The following is a 24,440-nucleotide window of genomic DNA, read 5'->3' on the forward strand; positions in this document are numbered from 1 at the left end:
AACAGCATGATGTCGATTTCCATGAAGCGCTCCTATGGGCACAGCACCAACAAAAGTGCCACTGGTAAAAAAAAACCTCTATGTTTTTTGATTGAAACCTGTTTGGTTGTAAAGAGTAGTATCTCTAGTTACATTTGATATGCCGCTTTAAAACATCCATTCATTTTTCATGCGTCAGTGCGCTGATAAAAATGTAGTCCACATATGTCGAAAATGGGCCCTTATACCCTCAAAAGTTGAAAAATCAAGTTAGTTATTTTGAATAATTTTCAACTATAACACATAAGTGGATCATTTTGCTTCATTTTAATATAAATTTTGTTACATTTTATTTTGTTATCACTGGTTCTATTCATTAGTAATTCTATTCATGGTTCTAAACATTAGTAAACGCGTTCCTATATATTTACTGTGCATTTTCACATTGAGAATACATTTATTCATCCAAAAGCTGAAAATGTTTGCTTTCAGAGGCTTTATATGGAGTTAGGATGAAAATAAGATGCATTTCAAACTGTTCTGAGACCAGTGCAGACACACAGCACACTGAGGTTAAGACATTCACTAAACAGGGAGCAAGTGTGCATCCCATAGCTTTCTATGCCGCTAAGTGCATTCACTCCTAAAATCTGACCAAACGTTCAGTTTCAGGCAGCAGATGGCCACTCAACATGTTTGGCAGATATGTTTGGCAGACATCGGACAATAATAATATGTACATACATTCAGAATTTTATAATGCAATATTTTATTTTAACGTGGTTGGCAGTGATTTGATGATGCTAGCCATTACTTTTAATCAGTATTTTTTTATTCAGCTTTGTCTCAAAAACACAAGTAATCAACTCTCCTGGACACATAATAAACTACAGAATTTGATGAAAAAAAAAAAACTTTCTATAGCTTGGTATTACTTAAAAATTCACAACTTAGTCCTGCTGTCCATTTATGTGGACATATACGTTTTTAGGAAAACTATTTGCTCTCAATTTATTATTTTTTTCTTAGGTGCAAATAGTTACAAATCAAAAAGGGAAATGTTAAATGCACACAGCAGTCACGCAGGGGTCTCAGGAGGATAAAGGAGCATGTCCATATTTAGAATCTTCTAATTCATTGCATACAGTCCATTTACACTACCAACTTCTTATGCATGTACTGTCTTTTTTATATCGCTGGTGCTTGAGGGAATGGACTATATAATAGGATGCAGATGATGCAATCACCGTAGAAACAACCTCAAAATTAAACTGCAGCCCAGCCCTTCATTTCGCCAAACCCATTTGCGGCTAGACTTAGCGCATACTTGCACAAAAATTCCAAAACTTCATGGCCATGCCCACTGACATTGTGCTTATGACTCATGGCATAGCACTGCACTTTGTGCTTGCGCTCTTAAAATAGGGCCCACAGTATTTTTGCTTAGCATAAAGCTAAATGTTCACATGACATTTTACACAAGGTTAACTATTTCTGCTGCTCTGAACTTCAAAACCTCACAGTGTGTCCATAAAGATATCTTTTTCTGATCATATGTGGATTCCGTTCATAGAATGAAGCAGAATATATATATTTTTTTTGCTTTTTATATGATGCTAAAGGCTACATTGGTTAGCAATTCTCATATAATCATCCTTTATTCTTGCATAAAAATGTATTGGATTGATGTTTCATCTGTCAAAGTGTTTTAAACTGTTGTGTAAAGCTGTTAAAACATGCTGTAGTTTCTCTATTAGGCTCCCATGGGGCAGTTCCTTAATGACGTTATATCACTTTTTTGATGTCAAATATGTGCATAATTTTTCACCATGCTATGGACTGTATATGTGCAGCTAATATCAGCATGGACTGTTTGTGAACCAATCATAATATGATTCAAGCTTTTCAGAGAAACAGTTATTGAAGAATGAGGCAATTAAAAAACACTTAGACTTGACCGTAAAACAGTATGTAAACAGTTTTATTCATGAAAATTTCAAATGTCATGACTGTTTGACAGTTTATATTGCTAATGTGCTTGAGTACTTTGATACATTCAGATGCAATTTGTTTGATGTGCTTTATGTGTAAACGCTGAAATTTAGTTTTAAAATGTTGTGGAGAGCTTGTTTATTCTCTTCCGATTGAGTTTCAAATATGTCTGTATTTGAGGGGCTGCATGATGTTAGCCAATCAGAACAGTCAGCATTTACGTTGGAGCTTTTTTGTAATTAAAATATTTTTATTAAATCATACAATAACAATTAAATGTAAACATATATATATATATATATATATATATATATATATAAAATCAACATTTAAACTCCACAACCCCCCTCCCCAACCCCGCCCCCCCAAAAAACAACCCTGTGGTCAAACATAAGAAACTATATAGAAATAAAAATCAAACCCACACAAATATACATATATAATAAAATATACATATACACTATATTGCCAAAAGTATTCGCTCACCCATCCAAATAATTGAATTCAGGTGTTCCAATCACTTCCATGGCCACAGGTGTATAAAATGAAGCACCTAGGCATGCAGACTGCTTCTACAAACATTTGTGAAAGAATGGGCCGCTCTCAGGAGCTCAGTGAATTCCAGCATGGTACTGTGATAGGATGCCACCTGTGCAACAAGTCCAGTCGTGAAATTTCCTCGCTACTAAATATTCCACAGTCAACTGTCAGTGGTATTATAACAAAGTGGAAGCGATTGGGAATGACAGCAACTCAGCCACGAAGTGGTAGGCCACGTAAAATGACAGAGCGGGGTCAGCGGATGCTGAGGCGCATAGTGTGCAGAGGTCGCCAACTTTCTGCAGAGTCAATCGCTACAGACCTCCAAAGTTCATGTGGCCTTCAGATTAGCTCAAGAACAGTGCGTAGAGAGCTTCATGGAATGGGTTTCCATGGCCGAGCAGCTGCATCCAAGCCATACATCACCAAGTGCAATGCAAAGCGTTGGACGCAGTGGTGTAAAGCATGCCACCACTGGACTCTAGAGCAGTGGAGACACGTTCTCTGGAGTGACGAATCACGCTTCTCCATCTGGCAATCTGATGGACGAGTCTGGGTTTGGCGGTTGCCAGGAGAACGGTACTTGTCTGACTGCATTGTGCCAACTGTGAAGTTTGGTGGAGGGGGGATTATGGTGTGGGGTTGTTTTTCAGGAGCTGGGCTTGGCCCCTTAGTTCCAGTGAAAGGAACTCTGAATGCTTCAGCATACCAAGAGATTTTGGACAATTCCATGCTCCCAACTTTGTGGGAACAGTTTGGGGATGGCCCCTTCCTGTTCCAACATGACTGCGCACCAGTGCACAAAGCAAGGTCCATAAAGACATGGATGAGCGAGTTTGGTGTGGAAGAACTTGACTGGCCTGCACAGAGTCCTGACCTCAACCCGATAGAGCACCTTTGGCATAAATTTGAGCGAAGACTGTGAGCCAGGCCTTCTCGTCCAACATCAGTGTCTGACCTCACAAATGCGCTTCTGGAAGAATGGTCAAAAATTCCCATAAACACACTCCTAAACCTGGTGGAAAGCCTTCCCATAATAGTTGAAGCTGTTATAGCTGCAAAGGGTGGGCCGACGTCATATTAAACGCTATGGATTAAGAATGGGATGTCACTTAAGTTCATATGCGTCTAAAGGCAGGTGAGCGAATACTTTTGGCAATATAGTGTATATATATATATATATATATATATATACATACATATACATATATACTGTATATATATATATATATATATATATATATATATATATATATATATATATACAAACATAAATACATACACATATATATACACACATACATACAATACACACACTTAATAATCATACTAACTATAATACACTACTCTCTCCACACCCCACCCAAGAGCCCTCCAAACACTCCAAATACCTGCCCCATTTCCGAATAAACTTATCCAAGCCACCCCGTCTTCCCGATGACACCTCCTCATAAGCTGCCACCCTCCCCACCTCTGTGCACCACTCCGGATATGGGGGCACACCAGCTGACCTCCAACCCCTCAAAATAACCTGCCTGGCAATCATCACACAGGTCAGAACCCAGTTCTCTATATGGCCATCCCCCACATCGATGACTGCCCCATCGCCCAGAACACAAAGTCTGGGACAAAACGAAACCTGAGTGCCCACCACGTCGCACACAAAATTCTGAACCTTCGACCAGAATTTCTGGATCTCGACACACCACCAAAAAACATGGGCCATGTCTCCATCCTCCGATTGGCATCTCCAGCAGGTGGGTGTGTCTTTAAGACCAAGCCTATACAGTCTAGAGGGGGTCCAATAAAATCTATGCAAAATTTTGAATTGGGTAAGACGCACCCTTGCATCTCTAGATGCAGACTTAACATTTTTAATAATCTTAGCCCACACTCCTTCCTCCAATGTCAAGTTGAAATCTTTCTCCCATACTCTCTTGAGAGAAGTTAAGGCTCTGTCCCCCATACTCTGAATTAACATGACCTTTTCCAAAAGCCGCAATCACCTCTCCCAAAGCATCTGCCTCCTTATGGGGGTGTGTGCTACTCCCAAAAATAGTACAAAGCAGGTGGCGCAGTTGTAAATACCTATAAAACTGAGGTCCAAAATGTTGGACCAAGTTTTCAAACGATCTCAACACTCCACTTTCATATAGGTCACCGAGTGTAGCAACCCCCTCACAATCCACTCTGGCCAGCAGAAAGGGGACTTGCCAATACACAATCTTGGGTTCTGCCATATGCTCGAGGCAACATTTAAATAAGTGTCCAATTTAAACAATCTGGACACTTGCGAAATAACAGGGTGTAAATTAACTTTTCCGATTAGTTTGATAGAGATGCTTTGTTATGGCGAAACAGGGGCAAGAACTGCCTGTTCAATAACAAACCAGGGAGGGGCTCTCTCAGGTGGAAGTGACCAATCAGCCAAATGTCTGAGACTGAACGCATAGTAATAAAAACAAAATCTTGGGTAGGCCTAGCCCACCTTTGTCTATTGGCCTATGTAACTTATTAAAATGCAATCTGGAATGTTTACCATTCCAAATGAAGGACTTTGCTATGCTATCAAATTGCTTGAAATAAGAGAGGGGGACATCTACAGGGAGAGATTGTAGCAGGTAGTTACATTTTGGAATACAATTCATTTTAATAACATTAACCTTCACAATCATCGATAAATTTAATGAAGCCCACCTGCCCACATCGCTCGAAAACCTTTTTATTAAAGAGTCAAAATTAACAATAACTAAATCAGATAAATTTGCTGCGAAGAAAATCCCCAAATACTTAATACCCTGTTCAGGCCACTGGAAGGCGCCCGGCTAGAAAGCCATTACTGGACAGTATGCTGTCAGAGCCAAAGCTTCAGATTTAGACCAACTGACATTGTATCCTGAGAACTTGGAAAAGGAATTAATAATTCTGTGGAGGCAAGGCATAGATCTAGTAAGTTCAGAGACAAATAATAAAATATCATCTGCGTTAAGCAGAAGCTTATACACCACACCTCCCGCAACCACCCCTGGAAAATCATCCTCCTTTCTTATCGCGGCTGCTAATGGTTCCAGGGCAAGACAGAACAATAATGGGGAAAGAGGGCAGCCCTGCCGAGTGCCCCTACTCAGAGTAAAATAATCTGAAATTAATCCATTTGTTTGTACCGTTGCTACAGGGTGTCTATAAAGTAACTTAATCCAACCAATAAATGTACTCCCGAACCCATACATTTCCAAAATCTTAAAAAGGTAATCCCATTCTTCCATATCAAATGCCTTTTCGGCGTCAAGTGAGATGGCAGCGATCGGAGATTGATCATTCGCTACAGATCACATTGTTGGGCCTCATGTATTCAGATAGAAGACAAAGGCAGGCCTAACACAGTCGTAAAACCTAACTCAGGCCCCCACATAAGTCAAAAATCTTATTGATAAAAACTGCGCCAAAATCAAACAAAGGGAGTCCAAAACAGACTACAAATCCCATGAAGCCTTGCTCACTAAAGGATTGAACTCTCAACTCCTATTGGATGAGGCACACGACAGAACGCACCTCAACCATGACATCATCAGGAGTAGAAATACCTCTGAAATGCTTCCAGATTTGCTTCCAGCAACTTTGCTCGCCGTGTGTAGACGCAGCTCATTGCTGCTCTCAGGTGCAGCCTCGTGGCACAAGGAAGTAACGTCCGACTTGAAACTGTGGCCATACAATCTCCATCTCGCTGGACGAGTTGAGATTACTCTGTGTTCCACCGAACACTCTAACGGATCCGAAGGAGACCGCCGAGCAATCCGCATCTTCATCCGTTTGCCTGCAGAAATGAAGAGAGAAAAGATTTCTCTTCCATCTTCAATCAAGTCGACGTTGCTGATTTCTCTGCCAGTCCGCCAAGAATCAGCAGCCGTACCGCCCACCGACAGAGTGAGGAAACGGCCTCCCATCATCACCCGAGCCTCGAGGAACCGAGTCTGAGTTAAAGAATGGATGAACACACATTCTGCATCGTCATGCGATTCAAGTAAGAGGTTTACATCTGGGCAGAGATAGAATATTATAGTGTGTTATTCTTGTGTATCAAGGTTATTGCTTGTACAGTTTACTGACCGCCATGTCTGCTCATTATTAATACTCAGGGTATTAATTATCACGAATTTGATTTGCTGTATTGTAGTCCAACCACATTGGACTGCTGTGCATTTCCACCATCGCAGGTGAGACTGGCAAACTGAGTTTATCCATTAAAGAATCAAAGTTTCGAGTTCTCATGCTTTGGATATTTTGATGAATGAGGTATACTGTATGATCTGGCCCCTAAGAACTGCCTTAAGTGCCTCCCAAGCCATGCCCACAGAGGATACTGAGGACCAGTTGGTCTCCATATAAACATTGATTTCAGTCTTTAACATTGGTTGGAAATCAGGATTTTGCAAAAGGGATACATTAAGGCGCCAACTATATGATTTCTTTTTCTCTATATGTGGCATCACCTCTAAACTCACCAGTGCATGATCTGAGACTAAAATGTTTCCAATTGAGCAATCCGCAACAGATGAAATGAGGAATTTGGATATCAAAAAAAAAAAATCTATTCTAGAATAAATCTTAAGGACTGATGAAAAAAATGTATAGTCCCTACCAGATGGGTTAAAAAGTCTCCAAATATCCATAAGACCAAGATTTTTACACATCCTGTGAAGCGTCAATGTTGCTCTAGTGGGTTTACACACTTTTGCTTCACTGTGATCAAGGACTGAGTCCATCAAAAGATTAAAGTCTCCTCCCAATATTATATCATGGGGGTGCCAGCAGCTTGCAACATCCCTTCAAGATCTATAAAAAAGCCCTGATCATCAGCGTTAGGTGCGTAAATATTAGCCAAACTCAACCTTTGCCCTTGAATTTCAGCTAAAACAATAATGACACTCCCTAATATATCTTTAGTCTGTTTGAGACATTTGAATTGTAGATGTTTATTTACCAATATAATGACTCCCTTGCTCTTACTTGAGCCAGCACTAAAAAAAAAACATGTCCACCCCATATCTTCCCACATTTTTCAGCTTCCTGCAGGGAGAGATGTGTTTCTTGAAGAAACACTATATCATATTTCTTACGTTAAAGAAACGTAATAACCTTCCTTCTTTTTATGGGGTGCCCCAACCCATTTACATTCCATGTGGAGAGAGATAGTACACTCATATTAACATTTGACATTTTGATATAGTAGAAAATATAAATTGTGTGTCAAAAACAAAATTATACAGACCACATTCCCCATTAGTGAAACAATCAAACCCCGAACTTCCCCCTAAACAAAACAAACAGAAAAAAGAAAAACGTGCGCATTAACCCCGCGCACGAAAGCGCCAACCAGCGACAATCCCTCTAAACTCAAAAGGGCCATGAATGCCCACGAGCCCCCACGACAACTTTGCCATCGGATTGCACAATTTTGCCTCACAAATTTGTGAGGCAAAATTACATAACAGAAAATACTTTGTAAAATAAACCCAGCAAATAGGAAGAACGAACACAAAGAAAGTGTAGATTAATTCACAGAACTGTCTCAAAGGTGTGATCTTCCACAAAACAAATTCCAGCTGATATAAAATGTTCAGATATGTTCAGTGAGCTGGCTGTTATGAGTTCAACGGATGAAGTAATCATTTCAATGTCCCGTAAAAAAACTCAACAAAATAAACTACAGCCAGCAGGAGGAATAAGCATGAAGAATGATCAGATTAATCCACAGCTGTTCCAAAGGAGTGTTATTCAATAGAACACGCTTCAGTCGCTAGGCGGAACCAATACAAAAAGAAACAAAACCAACATCCCGGTTTCCCGGATGGTCAGGTCAAGTCAATTCACTCGGAGGCTGCATAAAAGTATATACCATGACTTACACAATCCGTCAACTTTATAAAAGACATCCTTTGTGTGAGCATGTAGATATTGTGCAGTCATCCGTAGTGTCCACTCTCAAACTGGCCGGGAACTTCAATGCAAAAGTAATCTTTCGTCAATGCAAAAGTGTTATTCACAAAACAAGCTCCAGCAGCACGGCGGAGCCAATGCAAAAAAAAAAAAAAGAAACCAAAATGTCGCCCAGCTTCCTCAAGAGTAAGTACAGTGAGTCGACCCACTCACATGAGAAACACCCAATGGTTTACTCGCCCACTGATTCAATAAAAGACATTACCTGATTGGGACATGTAAATACTTCCATCGTTTCTATTTTCAGTTTGGCCGGAAACATCAGAGCAAAAGTGATCTTTTGCCGATGTAAGAGTTTCTTACATTCCTTGAACCGATCGCGTTTCTCTCGTCGAGTTCGCAAAGTCCGGGAACAAGAAAATATTATGGTTCTTCCAAGAAAGCTTCCCTTTGCTCCTCGCCTGGCGCAACACAAGATCTTTATCGGATGATCACAGAAATCTGGCCAGAATCGATCGGGGCCTGTCTCCCTCAGCAAATCTGTGAGCTGGGACTCTGTGAGCTTGCTCGATTTCCAGCTTGTGGCCTGTTATGTCGAGCAGACTCGGGAAAAACTCGTCTAGGAATTTCACCATATCTCTGCCCTCCTCATGCTCAGGAATTCCAACAATTCGAACATTATTCATGTGGCTTCTATTCTCAAGATCTTCAAGCTTTTCAAGGAGATGTTCCAAATCAACTTTGGTCATTGGTCACCGAAGATTCCAAAAAATCGATTCATCTCTCAACATCAGTCACTCTGGTAACTAGCTCAAAGAATTTTGTTTCCATCGCCGTAATCGATCGACGTATTACAGCGAGATCCTCCAAGTCAGCAAGAATCTTCGTCAACATCCCCGACATGTTGAACAACTGACACTGGATCTCCTCTCCCGCCGCGCCATCCAAATCGAGTCCCTGGTCTGTAGGCCTGTCGGGGCTTTCATCCTGAACACGTAAGTGTCTTTTAATGTCTCCAGAGCCCAAGGATTTTGACTTCTTTGCCATGTTTTGCATCAAAGAGCAAATGTGTAACTGGGTGTATCAAAATTCACCAGATTATAACATGAAAATAATAAAACATTTAGCAAAGTGTGTAGAGCTCGTCGCTCACACATCTGCCCCTTGCATGGCGTCACGTGAAGTTTAAAGGAGATGCTGAGGCCAAAACTGAACATTTCAGACAGAGGGCCAGAGAAAGGGTGGAAAATGATCACTTATTACTAAAATATGACAGTATTGGTGCAAAAAACATTACTGACATTATCAGTGGATCTCAGGGAAGATAATAAAATTATAAAAAAAAACTGCATTGCATAACCCCTTTAAGGTTCGGTTTTTGTCATAGCCTCCTGAGACCCTGAGATTGCTGTGTGCATTTTCAATTTCCCTTTTTGATTTGTAACTAGTAGCACCTATTAAATATGCAAATAAATAAATAAATAAATACATATGTGGTGAGCAGGGTGGAGCCGAGTGGCGTCTGGGCAGAGCAAGGCCAGGAAGATAAGTGGCGAATGACTTCCACCTGCGTGTCACACCTGCCTCGCGTTCCAGTGAGGGGAGGTGGGAGTATTTAAGGAGAAGAGACAGCGGCAGATGGGAGAGAGATGTATGAAGCTTGTCCGCGTCTTTGACTGTTTTTATGATTTGACGCAGCTGGCTGAAATGCAGTGCGTGTTTTTCTTTATACGCTGAAAAGTGTCATTAAATGTCTATGTGTTTGTCAAGCCAGTCCCAGCTTCTTCCTTACCTTCCTAAGTGTTACACTGGTGCCGAAACCCAGGATGGAGGAAGGATGCGCTGTCAAGGAGTCCTCGCCACTGACTGAGGATCGCAATACCGAGGGAGTGCTCGATCCGGTGGCACTGCAGCACTGCATCAACCGGCAACAGGAAGGGATGTCTGAGGGTCCAGTGCCATCACCCGTCATCACAGACGGAAGCACAACAGCGAGCTGAGGGCCAGTCGACGGCGTGTCCGGGGCCGGCGAGCCCGTCTCTCTCTCCTCTCTGCTTTCTCTCTCCCTTTTGTTATTCCCACCCCCCCCCTTCCACCTCTTCCCTTTCTTCTCTTTATCACCCTATTCCCCCTTCCAGGTACACAGAGGTCAGATCCGGAGACCGGTGTGATCCGTCGATGCTCCCTCCCTAGAAATGCGGGGGGGAGTAGATCACACCTGAGTTCGGCGATGGGGGTATGTGGTGAGCAGGGCAGAGCCGAGCAGTGTCTGGCCAGAACAAGGCCCTTAAATACTCCCACAATTAGTTTTCCTAATATTTAATGTCCACATATGGGGACAGCGGAACTAAGTTGTGAAAATTTTAATAATTCCAAGCTAAATAAAAGGAGTCACGTGACGCCATGCGAGGTTTGGATGTGTGAACGGCGAGCTCTGCACACTTTGCTAATTTTAACACTATTAATGTCATAAACTGGTGAGATTCGATACACTCTGTTCCATAACTGTTCTAGAAGGACAATATGTCAAAGAATTCAAAATACTCAGGCTCTGGAAACATTAAAAGACACTTATGTGCTCCTTCATAAAGTTAATGGAGTAAGTTATTTTGTGGTACTCATGTTGCAGCCAAGTGGACCGATTCACTGAACATTCACTTGACTGTCTGAGGAAACTGAATGCCTTTTTTGTTTCTTTTTGTTCTGGTTCCGCCTAGCAGCTGGAGTTTGTTTTGTGAAGTAACGCTCCTTCGGGACAGTTTTGTGGGTGAATCTGCATGTTCTTTGTGCTTATACCTCCTACTGGCTGGAGACTGTTTTGTGGAGTTTTTTTTGCAAGTCATTGGAGTGATTAGGTCATTTGTTGCACTCATGTAGCAGCCGAATGGGCTGGCTCACTGAACATTCGTTTGAATGTCTGAGGAAATTGAGCACCTTTTTTGTGCTGGTTCTGCCTAGTGGCTTGAGTTTTTTTTTTTTTTTTTTTTGGAGGAACACCTTCGGGACAGTTATGTGGATGAATCTACACATTCTTTGTGTTTATTCAGCCTATTGCCTGGAGTTTGTTTTAGAGATTATATTTTGTTGTGTAATTCTGTCTCACAAAATTTTTATAGAAACACCGGATTTGAGCAATCCGACAGCAAAGTTGTCGCGGGGGCTCTCGTAGGCATGAGTTTAAAGGGATGGACGGCAGTTGGCGCTGTTGAGCGTGGGGTTAATGCGCATGTTCAGGTTGTCACCCTTCTGGCAAAGGGAGCAATAGAGCCCGTCCCTCCAGTAGGATGTGGTCTCCTTAGTGCTCTCCTTCCTGGAGAGGGAAGAGCATTTCCCAGCACTATTCTAGAAAGTGCTCGGCGGGAAATTGCTTAACAGCAAATCAGGAAAGGCACTGCCGGTAGCCTACATGGGTAAGTGCCTCCTCCCCCCGTAACGGGACTAGGAAGATGCCTTACCTAACTCGCTGGAAGGTCACGACGTGGTTGAGTGCTCGCTGCGAGGCACGCAGCAGCTTGCCTGTGTCCACTCTTCTGTACCACGTGACACGGTTCAGCGCCTGCGGCTTTTCTTATAGGAACCACTAGTGTCACTACATTGACACAACGTCGAGTGAGTGACAGACAGGGAACGTCTTGGTTACTGATGAAACCTCCCTGATGGAGAGAACGAGACGTTGTGTCCCTCCTGCCGCACCGCTGAACCGGCCGCTGACATGGCCGGCACTCTCTATTGACTCCTCAGTATAAATCTGAATGAGTGGTGCACACCATCTCTTTTTATACCGTATGTCTGGGGGTGGAGAGTGGCATGCAAATTCCACTCGCCAATTCTCATTGGCCTTTTCTATTTTAAGCAAAGGTGATTGGGGCTCTCAAGATTGAACCCCTAGTGTCACTACATCAACACAACATCACAACATCCCTCCATCAGGGAACAAAGGTTACATCTGTAACCAAGATTATTTAGTTAGAGTTAACTATTAATAAAAAGGTTTGAGCAATGTGGGCAGGTGGGCTTCATTACATTTATCTATGATTGGGAAGCTTAATGTTATTAACCAAAATTCAACTACCTGCTACAGTCTCTCCCTATAGAAGTCCACCTCTCTTATTTCAAGCAATTTGATAGCATAGCGAAGTCCTTCATTTGGAATGGTAAACATCCCAGATTACATTTAAGTAAGTTGCATAGGCCGATTGACAAATGTGGGCTTGGCCTACCCAAGATTTTGTTTTATTACTATGCATTCGGTCTCAGACATTTGGCTCATCGGTTGCTTCCACCTGAGAGAGAGCTGGTTTTGTATTGAACAGGAAGTTCTTTCCCCTATTTCGCCATTGCAAAGCCTTTCTATTAAACTAATTGGAGAAGTTAAGTTACTCCCCGTTATCTCGCATTTGCACTCGGTATGGACAAAAGTGTCCAGAGTGTTTCATTCTGACATTTTTTAAATGTTGCCTCGAGCATATGGCTGAACCCAAAATTATGTATTAATAAGTCTCCTTCCTGCTGGTCAGAGTGGATTGTGAGAGAAGTTAATACACTCGGAGACCTATATGAGAGTGGAGTGTTGAGATCCTTTGAAAATTTGGTTCAACATTTTGGGATTCCAAGATCTCAGTTCTTTAGGTATTTACAGCTGTGCCACCTGTTCTGTACTATTTTTGGGAGTAGCATACACCCCCCTAAAGTGGCAGATACTCTGGGAGAGTTGATTACTGCTTTCAGAAATGGTCATGAGGCATCAGTGTATTACTACCTGCTATTACAGAGTCTGGGGATGGAGCTTTAACTTCTGTCAAGAGATTATGGGAGAAATATTTACATTTGGTATTGGAGGAGGGAGTGTGGGCTAGAATTCTAAAAAACGTCAAGTCTGCATCTAGAGATGCAAGGATTCATCTTATGCAATTCAAGATTTTACATAGATTCTATTGGATCCCCTCTAGATTGTTTAAGTTTGGTCTTAAAGACACACCCACCTGCTGGCGATGCCAGTCAGAAGGTGGAGACACAACCCATGTTTTTTGGTGGTGTGTTAAGATCCAAGAATTGTGGTTGTAGGTTCAGAGATCATGTGTGTCATATTGGGCACTACAATTTTATTGTGCCCCAGACTCTGTATTTTAGCCAATGGGGCGGTCATCAATATAGGGAATAAACACCTAAAAAATTGGGTGATCACCAGACAAGTTGTTTTAAGGGGATGGAAGTTGGCTGGAGCGCCCCCATATCAGGAGTGGTGCTCGGAGATGGAGATGGAGAGGGTGGCGGCTTTCGAAGAAGGGTCATCTAGAAGACTGGCAATTTGGATTTGTTTGTTGGGAAATGGGGCAAATATTTGGCATTCTTGGAGGGCTCTCGGGGTGGGGCAGTGGAGAGAGAGGTGTAGTTATTAATGTGTGTGATTATAATTTTTCCTGTCACCAAGACAAATTCTTTGTATGTGTAAGCATATTTGGCAATAAAGCTGATTCTGATTCTGATTTTAAGCTCCTGCCAATTTTGGCTCTGCCCCCTTGTTTTCCCGTTATTTTGGATTGTTTGAAAAAAATTCAAAAGAACTCGTCATATTCCGATCAGAATCAAACCAGTCCCAATATGAAAAGTTATCAAAGGAATTTTTTACTTTTGATTTATCTTCAAATGTAATGGCCGTGTCCACTTTTACTAAAATGGTTATAACTTTTGAAAGAATTGAGATATTATTACCAAATTTGTTACACTTATGTATGGGGTAACTCCGAGGACACACACAAAAAAATTGCATGCCTCTGCCTTTTGGTGGTGCGATAATAATTAAAAAGAAAAAAATGGCTCTAACTATTTGTCCGATTGAATTTTGCATGCAGTGTCTTTGTCCAGGTTGCCATCAAGTTCTATGAGGACAGTCGCATACCTTGAAAAGCATGGCCGCCATCGACCAATTAACCTATAGCAGCTATTTGAACTAGTCCTAGGCCATTCACCTGCTCTGAACCAAATTAGTGCAGAAAGGATCTCTGGAGTCCTAATATCAATAATTATAAAAAAGTTTTAAATTTCGATGCACTGTTTCAACAGTACGCCAAAACATACAAAGTGGGGGTGGCCACTTTTTCTTAAATGGTTAAAACTGTTGAATGGAATGAGATATCATAACACTTATGTAGGAGGACAATCTCAGGATACATGAAAGAAATTGGGTACCTCTGCCTCTTAGTGGCACTATAACAGTCAGAAATGTAAAAAAATACCATATCTCTGTGCTACCTAACCTGATGTTTCTGAAAATTAAGGCACTTTATCATTAAGTTGCAAACAGACTGTCTAATTAATACTTAATATCTGTTACATAAGTACTTAAAGGACCTTAAAGGCTTGAACACCATTAATCACTGCTTGCAGTTATATATATATATATATATTTTTTAAATAAAATTGTGTATTATGTTTTCAGGAGTTTTGGTTATTCATGGTTTTGAGATGTTACAGACATTACAGTTGTTTTTCTGTAAATTTGCTTTGGAAAGATTTGTATTAGGGAAAACACAAATAAAGAACTATACAAATAAAATTATTTGACTTGATTTTACTTTTGTTTCATTTTTTTTTTCTACATTGGCACAAAATCTCAATGTTCTCATTTTGCACTGTCAAACAAACAAGTGATAGCCAGTGCTGATTTTCTTTTTTCCCAATCAGAAATTAGCGTAACTAATTCTGATTCAAAGTAATGGCCAGCATCATTCAATCACTGCCAACCATGTTAAAATAAAATTATACATTCTAAATTCTGAATCTATGTAAAAGCCCCCTCCTCACCTTTTTTTAATGGATTTTAATCAAAACAACTTTCCGTTATTACTTCTTTTCAAGCAAATTTTGTTGCCCCATCAATATTCATTAATATATATATATATATATATTTTTTTTTTTTTTTTTTTCAATGTTTATACACTTTGCAATAAGAAAAGCATTTTTTTCTGAAAGGGTGCCTTTAGCCAATTGTACTCTACAATAGAATAGAACCCTCATGTGGTTTGATTTTTGAAAAACAAACAGAAAAGGAGTGTTAAGGGGGTCGCACACCGGACGCGTATGGCGGAAGACATGGCATATTCTAAAATTCAAAACAACTGTTTTCACAGGACTTAATGACTATAGACTTGCTGCTTTCACGTCTGTGGTCATGAAGTCATTTGAGAGACTGGTTTTGGCTTACCTAAAGGACATCATAGACCCCTGCTGGACCCCCTTCAGTTTGCTTACCGAGCTAACAGGTCAGCTGAGGAAGTTCAACCTGCCACAGGAGCTGCTGAGACAGTTTTACTCGGCCATCAATGAGTCTGTCCTCTGTACAACTATAACTGTCTGGTTTGGTTCAGCCACCAAATCAGACAGAAGGAAACTACAATAGACAGTCAGGACTGCTGAGAGGATTATTGGTGCCCCCCTGCCCACCCTCCAAGACCTGTATGTCTCCAGAGTGTGGCAATATGCAGGTAGAATCACTCTGGACCCCACACACCATACCCACTCCCTCTTTGAACTGTTGCCCTCTAGCCGGCGCTACAGGGCCCTGAGTGCCAGGAAATCCTGGCACAAGAACAGTTTTTACCCTCAGGCCATTTTCCTCATGAACAACTAAACTGCCTCAGGACTCCCCCATAGTGCATTAATGTAAATACATATTTAATTCAATAACCGTACATACGCCTACCTTGCCATTCTGTTATATGTCCTATTATTTGTATGTCTATTTATACTCTTATCTTGTTTTATATTCTGTGTCTCACTGTAATGTTCTGTGTGCACTTGTTTCTTCTATCACCAAAGAAAAATACTTGTGTACGTGAGAACACTTGGCAATAAAGCTCATTCTGATTCTGATTCAGTGAAAGTATGCACACCCAGCTATGACTCCGGATAGATTATTATATAATAATGATTACATAGATTATTTACTCTAGCATTGTTCATTCTTGAAGAAGGGAAAATCCTTGGTAACTTCTGTGTGTTCTGTCTGCCACCTGAACCGCATCAACGTGCCCTGTGTTTGATACCTGTGACATGTCCTTGTCGCGACGTGGCGTGGCACTACTCGTCCGGTGTGCGAACACGTTTAGACAAATTCAAATACATGATTCTCAGAAGTGTGCAGTAATAAATATTACAGTGTAACTATGTAACTGACCAATGCAGAGTGCTGGTGGCAGGCCAATGCACAGCAGGTACTGCAGCACCATTAGACTGGCAGTGAAGCAGCAGTATCTCGGCCACACTTCTCCAATGGCCTTTCTACGGCGACGTGCAAGCACAGTAATCAGACCAAACGAGTGCAGAAGAGCGCAGACATCCATCCGCTGACCAATGACATTCACCGCTACCACAAAACTCACCTGATACATTAAAAAGACATAGAAAAATACACTAGTACATTCAAAGATCCTTTCATTTCCTTTCTCAGCAAAAGATTAAACATTAAATATCTAAATTTTGACTTATCCTATAGCTGTAACAATTCAAATGTAAAAAAAGTTGCCAGATACGGAATTATAGTTTATTAAAACTTTCTAAAGGACATCAGCTAAATTAACATTAAAAATACTACTGTAAAACATCTTCATTTTCAATGAAAAACTTAGTAGAGTTCTAACACAGAGCTGATTTTATTCTGAAAGCCAACAATTCAAAGGTTTTGCAGGGTATCTAGGCCTCAATACAGGATTAATTTGTTAATAAAAGGTAATTAAAAGGCAGATGCTATTTGCACCCTGGTGCAAATAATGGTAGATACTAATTGCACCCTGGTGCAAACAGTGTCAGATACTATTTGTACCCATATTTAGATACTAAAATACAGTATATGGGCATCACTGTTTATTGTGTTGATTTAGAATCCCACAGACACACTACATTAACCTCTATGACTAAACCTAACCCTAATCTTAACCTTATAAAAAAAAACTTGGTTTTACAACAGTAACCATAGTTTTACCATGGCATTTTATTTGTAAATTTACAGTAACCACAAAATTCAACCATGGTTACTATATTACCACCATAATACTGTAGTAACCCCATGGTTAATTGCATTAAAACTGTGGTTTCTGCCAAAAAACATGGTTCCTACAACATTACTAATGTAGGCTAATACAGTGATGCAATCTACACACGAGCCGTGGGAACGAGTGCGATCGACAGAACTCACCTCCGGATCAAATCCCTCTCTGCACTCCCAGACATTCATTGTGACCAAATTACTGCGATGAAATCAACATTTATATACATTTTATCTATTATTTAAAGTAGTATTAAAGGAAATATTAAGAATGGACACAGGAAATCAGATGAGAAAAAGAGTTGACAAACGGTAAATTAGAACCAGGGTTGCTAGGACAACAGTACACATTCACACACCCCACCCCACAGCAGAGACACCTACTGTGCTTTTTGTCATATATTCCTGCGGTTTCACCAGACTATTGGGTGCAAATAGCTGCACTGTGTGGCAGATGGTATTTACCAAATATTACCAAATATTTTCCGGGGTGCAAATAAACACTCCATAATTAAAATGCAAACCTATTATACTACTGTACTATAGTTTTACAAAAGCAGGAAACAAAACGAAACAAATGCTCTACCTATAATTTTGATACCCCCAATCCTGAATGTGAATCCTAAATTTGACAACCTTACGCCAAAATATATTTAGTATTGATGTGTTTGTACTGGTGAGCAATTTTTTTATATAGGCGCGGTGTTCTATTACATCACAATCTTTTTAAACTGTTCCTAATGTGTATACTTTTTTTTTACCTCAAGGATGTACTTCTAATTGATCTAGCCCATACAAATAATTTTTATTGTCATGTAATTTTTATTCAGATTAAATTAAATGTTTTAACTTAATAACCAATAAATTTAGATTACTGGTTATTAATTTAACAAATGAAGCACAGGTTTTGTCCAGGATACCTCACAAAACATTTTACAGTGTATCTTTATTACAGGAGAACTAATATTAATTAAAATACGGCACTGTAAAAATAATATTATGAATATGGGTCTAATAAAAGTTGGTTGGTTAAATATACTGCGATCAGGGACTGGTTTCACATTTCTGAGGCCTCAGGCACAGTTCAGATTTGAGAAGAATCCTATTCTTCTCCCTCACTACACCCAGTAGACAGTGTACAGTTTGTGGAGACAGCTGCACCATTACTGTTTTTTCTACACCGGTATCATCCAATTTAGATGAATCTGCCCCAAAACTGTACGTGAAAAAAAAAAATCACTTCATATATCGGTCAGACAGTCGGTTTCTCTCTAGATGGATGGTTCTGGGCCAAAGTTGCAATGTGGACCAGACCTTTAGGTGTTTAGTCAAAGGTCTCGCTAAACAAAAGTACTTTATTACTAAACTGAATTTAACTATCCTAAAGAGTAAAATTACTCCCTGATAAGTGAAGTCATCCTTGGATGAATAAGATAATTAAAAGATCTCAGGTTTTGTTAATCCCTTCAGCTGTTCTTATGAATACTTGAATTAAACAGTCACAAACACACACACCCTGATGCAATGATGAACAACATGATTAAAAATAGACATTACTTGGGGGGGGCTAAGATGGTGGCATGAGAGGTGGATGCTTTCACTGACGCTCCTGAATTCACTCAGTATTTAATCAGTTCACTCGGTATTTAATCAATCAATCATTTGATCAAACAAGTATGTAATTTCATTATTTCTGATGATGCAACATAAAGTACTATGTCATTAGAAACCTATTGGCCTGAGTCTTTTGTGAAAATGCCCAGACCCATGAAGAAAGCAGACAAAAAGGAACCTGCGGACAAGGTGAGTGAAGAGTCGACCATGGGTGAAAATGTCGGACAACTTGATCCAGTGCTATCAAGAGCACTACAGGAATCACTCAAGTGATTGACGATAAGTTGAGGCTGCTTGCACAAACTATTCAAATCCATTCGCAATAACTTGAACAAGCGACAAGCAGACTCAATGAAGCAGAGAATAGAATAGCGGCTGTAGAGTCATCTGTTGATATGGCGGAATGAGCCAGCAAGCCCTTGTGCAACAAGTGTCCTCGCTCACCAAACCCCTGGACGACCTAGAGAACTGAGGCCGCAGGAAAAATTTACGCATCATCGGTCTGCCTGAAAACACTGAAGGTACTGACCCGATCTCCTTTCTCCAGCTGTGGTTACCGGAGTTCCTCTGCATTGAAAGCAATGTTTGGCGGGTTTGGTCAAATTGGAGAGAACACACTGTATCCCCATCTCGAAGCCTGACATCATTGGTAGGCCTCGCCCGCTTATTGTCCGATTCCACAACTTTCGGGTTAAAAGAAGGTTTTAGATGCCAGCAAAAATGCAGCCCCTGATGTATCAGAACAGCAAAATATTGTTCTATCAGGATTTCTCTGCAGCTATCCAACAAAAAAGAAGGGAGTTCTACATAGCGTGACAAAAGCTACAGCAGATGGGGGCCCAGTATGTTATTTAATATCCAGCTAAACTTCGGGTGACCATCGGTAAAGTTACCAAAGTCTGTGAGTCCCCGGAGGAGGTTCTTGCTTTCATTGACTCAACTAACAGAGTTTGTGAGGAACATGCTTAGTAGTTGAACTGAAACAAACTGGATCTGTCTATCATGTGTAGGCTGAATAATTTCATGGATCGTCTTGTTTCCTGCCTACTCGGTTCTGTGTTATGTTGCATATTCCAGGTAGACTTAAAATAGATATAAGGTTTATTAGCAAGATCCCTCAGGGATGTGTGCTCTCCCCACTACTCTTCTCCTTCTACACACCAAGGACCCCGCTATCAAGCTCCTGAAGTTTGCAGACATTTACATTTATGCATTTGGCAGACGCTTTCATCCAAAGCGACTTACAGTGCCCTTATTATAGGGACAATCCCCCTGGAGCAACCTGGAGTTAAGTGCCTTGCTCAAGGACACAATGGTGGTGGCTGTGGGGATTGAACCAACAACCTTTTGCTTACCAGTTCAGTGCTTTAGTCCAATACGCCACCACCACTCATCCGAGATGACAAGGAGTCTGCATACAGAAGGGAGGTTGAACAGCTGGTTCACTGGTGCAGTCAAAACAACCTTGAGCTGAACAGGCTCAAAACGGTGGAGATGATTGTGGACGTTAGGAGGAACACCCCAACATTGTCCCCCCTCACCATTCTAAACAGCACTGTGGCAACAGTGGAGTCATTCAGGTTCCTGGGCACTACCATCTCACAGGTTCCCGCCTCCTCCTTGCCCATCCTTTTCCTGTTACACATGTCTCTTAGCATGTCATTTATGAGCCCCTGGAAGACAGTGGGGGTGTTGCCCAATCCGAAAGGCATAACCAAATATTTTGAAGTGCCTCCTCTGGGTGTTAAAGGCTGTCTTCCACTCATCCCCCTTCCTGATTCAGACCAGGTAATAAGCATTGTGTAGGTCCAACTTCATAAAGATAGATGCCCCCTGCAAGAGTTCGAAGTCTGAGGACATCAACGGCAAAGGATAATGATTCTTCACCGGGATGTCATTCAGCCCCTGATAATCTATGCAGGGTCTAAGCGAGCCATCCTTCTTCTCCACAAAGAAGAACCCCGCCCCTGCAAGCGATGAGGAAGGGCGGATGAGAACCGGCTGCCAGAGAATCGTTAATATACCTGTTCATAGCCTCCCTCTCAGGAGCCGAGAGCAAATGCAGCCATCCCCGAGGAGGAGAGGTACCAGGATGCAGTTCAATAGTACAGTTGTACAGACGATGAGGAGGGAGGATCGCGATGTGGGAATGGCTGAACACCGCCCTCAAGTCATGGTACGCTAATGGTACTCCGGACAAATCCACCACTTCATCCTGCAATGAAACACAAGACTGGACAGGGGAGACAGCAGAATTAATACAGTGTGACGAACAATAAGAGCTCCAAGCAAGAACATTGTTGGTTGCCCAATCTATGTTTGGGTTGTGCGTTACCAACCAAGGATGCCCCAACACTACCAGAGTTGTTGGGGACCAGATGAGATAAAAGGACAATTGTTTGGAATGATTACCAGAGATGAGGGTGACTGGCTTAGTGGAATGGGTAATGACTGACAGGGGCGTGCCACTGAGAGTGTGGCTCATCCAATCAGACCCTGGTAAGTCACCATTTGGAAGCCAAGTCGATGTCAATGAAGTTTCCTTCAGCACCGGAATCCACCAGAGCCAATACCGTATAACTGTCGGTTCCATGCTGCAGCCAGGCTGGGAGAAGTGTACGAAGTCCGGGGGCTTTGTCCAGTGGTGTTGCGCTCACCAGTAGCCTCCTTCCTACTGACGACTGGTGTTTCTTTAATGGGCAGGCAGCAGAGAAGTTGCCCGGGCACAAGAAAAGCATTGTCCTTTAATTAGTCATCGCTGCTACTCTTTACGTGATATAGGGGTTCTCCTGACTAGCATGGGCTCGGTGTCAGGGCAAGATTCAGGTGACCTGGTTGAAGTAGTGGATCATAGGGAATAGTCAGCGACCTGAGAGGGTGAAGAGCGGCATCGATGGTGATCATGGTGCAGAGTCAGGCGTTGATCTACTCGGATAGCCAGGTCCACCAAGTTGTTGAAAAGAGGGGGAAGATCCAAAGGATGAATCTCATCCTGGACATTGTCAGAGAGCCCATGTAAAAACAGGTCCCAAATGGTGTGATCGTTCCACTCGCAGGACACAGCCAGGGTGTGAAACTCAATCGCATAGTCAGCGACTCGTCGATCTCCTTGGGACAGTCCGGATAAAACCCTCCCAGCCTTGAGACACACGATCAAGCACTCAGCGAATTTCTGAGGAGAAAGCTTCATAGCACGCAGCATGGATGTCGGTTGTCCCACATGGCCGTTCCCCATTCACCAGCCCTTCCGGAGAGAAGCGTGATAACACATGCAACCTTCATCATGTCAGAGGCAAACGTTGAGGTCTGTAGGGTGAAGAACAGTGAACATTGGGAGAGAAAGGTTCTAACGGATCCCTCACCTGAGAATGGAGCTGGATGGAGGATGTGCACCACAGGGTGCCAAGGGGCGTGGGGAGCCTTCAAAGCCGATGGGGGTGTGTCCTGAGATGGGCCGGGATCAGGAGATGGGCAGAGTTGTTGGACCACCGCGGTGAGTTCCACAAGCTGCGATGCCATCATCTCCAATGCGCAGCTCGAAGCGGAGATCTGGTCTTGTTGATGCCCTAGCAATGCTGCTGCGAGAGGGCGGAGCGAAGAGTCAATTCCTCCACTGGGTCCATGTATGGCTAGTTTATTCTGTCAGAACGAGAGTGAGACAAAGGGACCCAAACGCAGAAGAAAAAGTTCAAGGATTTATTAACAACAACAAATGTCTATAGGACTGGAGAAGGATGGCGAACCCAGCACCGGCTGCAGTGGTAGGAGAAGAATCCTAGCTGCATGGTGGCCACGCAATGGGCAAAGGGAGGAGTGTGTACATAGACAGGTGTATGCATTGTGGAAGTCAGAAGCAGATCCGTAGGAAGTGTCCATTGAAGCTTGGTGTGGTGCAGAACAAAGCCCAGGCGAAGGAAGGCTGGCATTTCCCAACACGTGGGCAGAGACAAGGAATCCTCCTCTGGTGATTCATGGGCAGCGAGGACAGGCGTATGGTGAACTGGAAGGTAACCACACTTCCCGACACGTAGGCAGAGACAGGCAACCAACAGACACATGAGACAGCACCAACTAAACAGCTGATCATGAGCTGCTCCACCTGTGAGACACGAGGGAGAGAGAAACACAAAACAGAATAACAGAATAAACCAGCAAACTCACCGGAGCCCTGACATAACTGACACAAACAGAAACTTGATACTCTAGCTATATCTTTAGATAACGAAAAGGCCTTTGATTGCGTCGAGTGGCCCTACTTATTTTATGCTTAACAGAAATTTGGGTTTGGGGACAAATTTATGAGGTGGGTTCAGATACTTTACAATAAACCTTCTTCTGCCATCATCACTAACGGGCTCAGATCAAAGAGTTTTTGTCTGGGGAGGGGCACCAGGCAGGGGTGCCTTCTTTCACCGCAGGGGTGCCTTCTTTCACCACAGGGGTGTCCTCTTTCACCGCTTGTGTTTGCTCTCACTGATGAACCTTTGGCAGAAGTGATTAGATGTGAATTAAAAAATCAGAGGAGTGGCAATAAATGGTAGACAACAGAAGATCACTCTTTATGCAGACGATATCCTGCTTTTTTTTCTGACCCTAATATATCAGTACCTGGGCTGGTTGAAGTTATAAAGTCCATTGGAGTATTTTCATTTGGGGTAGATTTGACAAAATCTGTTGCTTTGCCCATAGGTAACCACATTTCAGAAACACAGATGCTCTCCTCTCTCCCTTTCAAATGCTCAATGTCAGGGTTTACTTATGTAGGGCTTCATATAACCCCTACATTCCAGCTTATGTTTAAACATAACTTTGTTCTGCTTCTGGAGATTTGCAGATCAAGATTAATGTTTTGCCGTGCCTGTTATATCCTTTGATGATGTTGATTTTACTCTCAAGCAAAGTTATAAAGGAGCTTAATGTCTTGTTTCATATGGAGCAAAAGGAAACCAAAATTGAAAATCACCAAATTACAGCTTCCTAGTCATAAGGACAATCTGTGTGCCCTCTTCAAAATATTTTGTTTATAAATAATTCTACAAAGACAAAAGGTCTTTATGACAGCCCTATTACAAAGAACACTCTTAAGGCCTGGTCGCAATCTCGTAAACTGGAGGGTAGGTTACACCTTATATCGATCCTCACACCAATTCAATATAATCCTGATTTTCCTCCAGGGGCAACTGATACAAGGTTTAACACGTGGAGTTCTTTAGGTATAGTAAAGTTGAAAGATGTGTTTGAGAGTTCTTCACTTATGTCTTTTGAGCAGCTCTCTACAAGATTTAATTTGCCAAGACAGAATTTCTTTAAGTACTTGCAGTTTAGGGATTTTATT

At 41.8% G+C, this 24,440-nt stretch overlaps 1 protein-coding gene across 1 annotated transcript in view; it reads right to left on the reverse strand.

Moving 5' to 3' along the window:
- si:dkey-11f4.7 (piezo-type mechanosensitive ion channel component 2) overlaps nucleotides 1-24,440 on the reverse strand; it is a 648,587-nt gene that overhangs the window by 400,448 nt on the left and 223,699 nt on the right. The window contains 1 exon segment of the mRNA XM_051709767.1: nucleotides 16,625-16,829. Within this exon segment, the coding sequence (XP_051565727.1) occupies nucleotides 16,625-16,829 (205 nt within the window).

The sequence above is a fragment of the Myxocyprinus asiaticus genome, chromosome 11 (assembly GCF_019703515.2).
Source record: "Myxocyprinus asiaticus isolate MX2 ecotype Aquarium Trade chromosome 11, UBuf_Myxa_2, whole genome shotgun sequence".
Classification (NCBI taxonomy): domain Eukaryota; kingdom Metazoa; phylum Chordata; class Actinopteri; order Cypriniformes; family Catostomidae; genus Myxocyprinus; species Myxocyprinus asiaticus.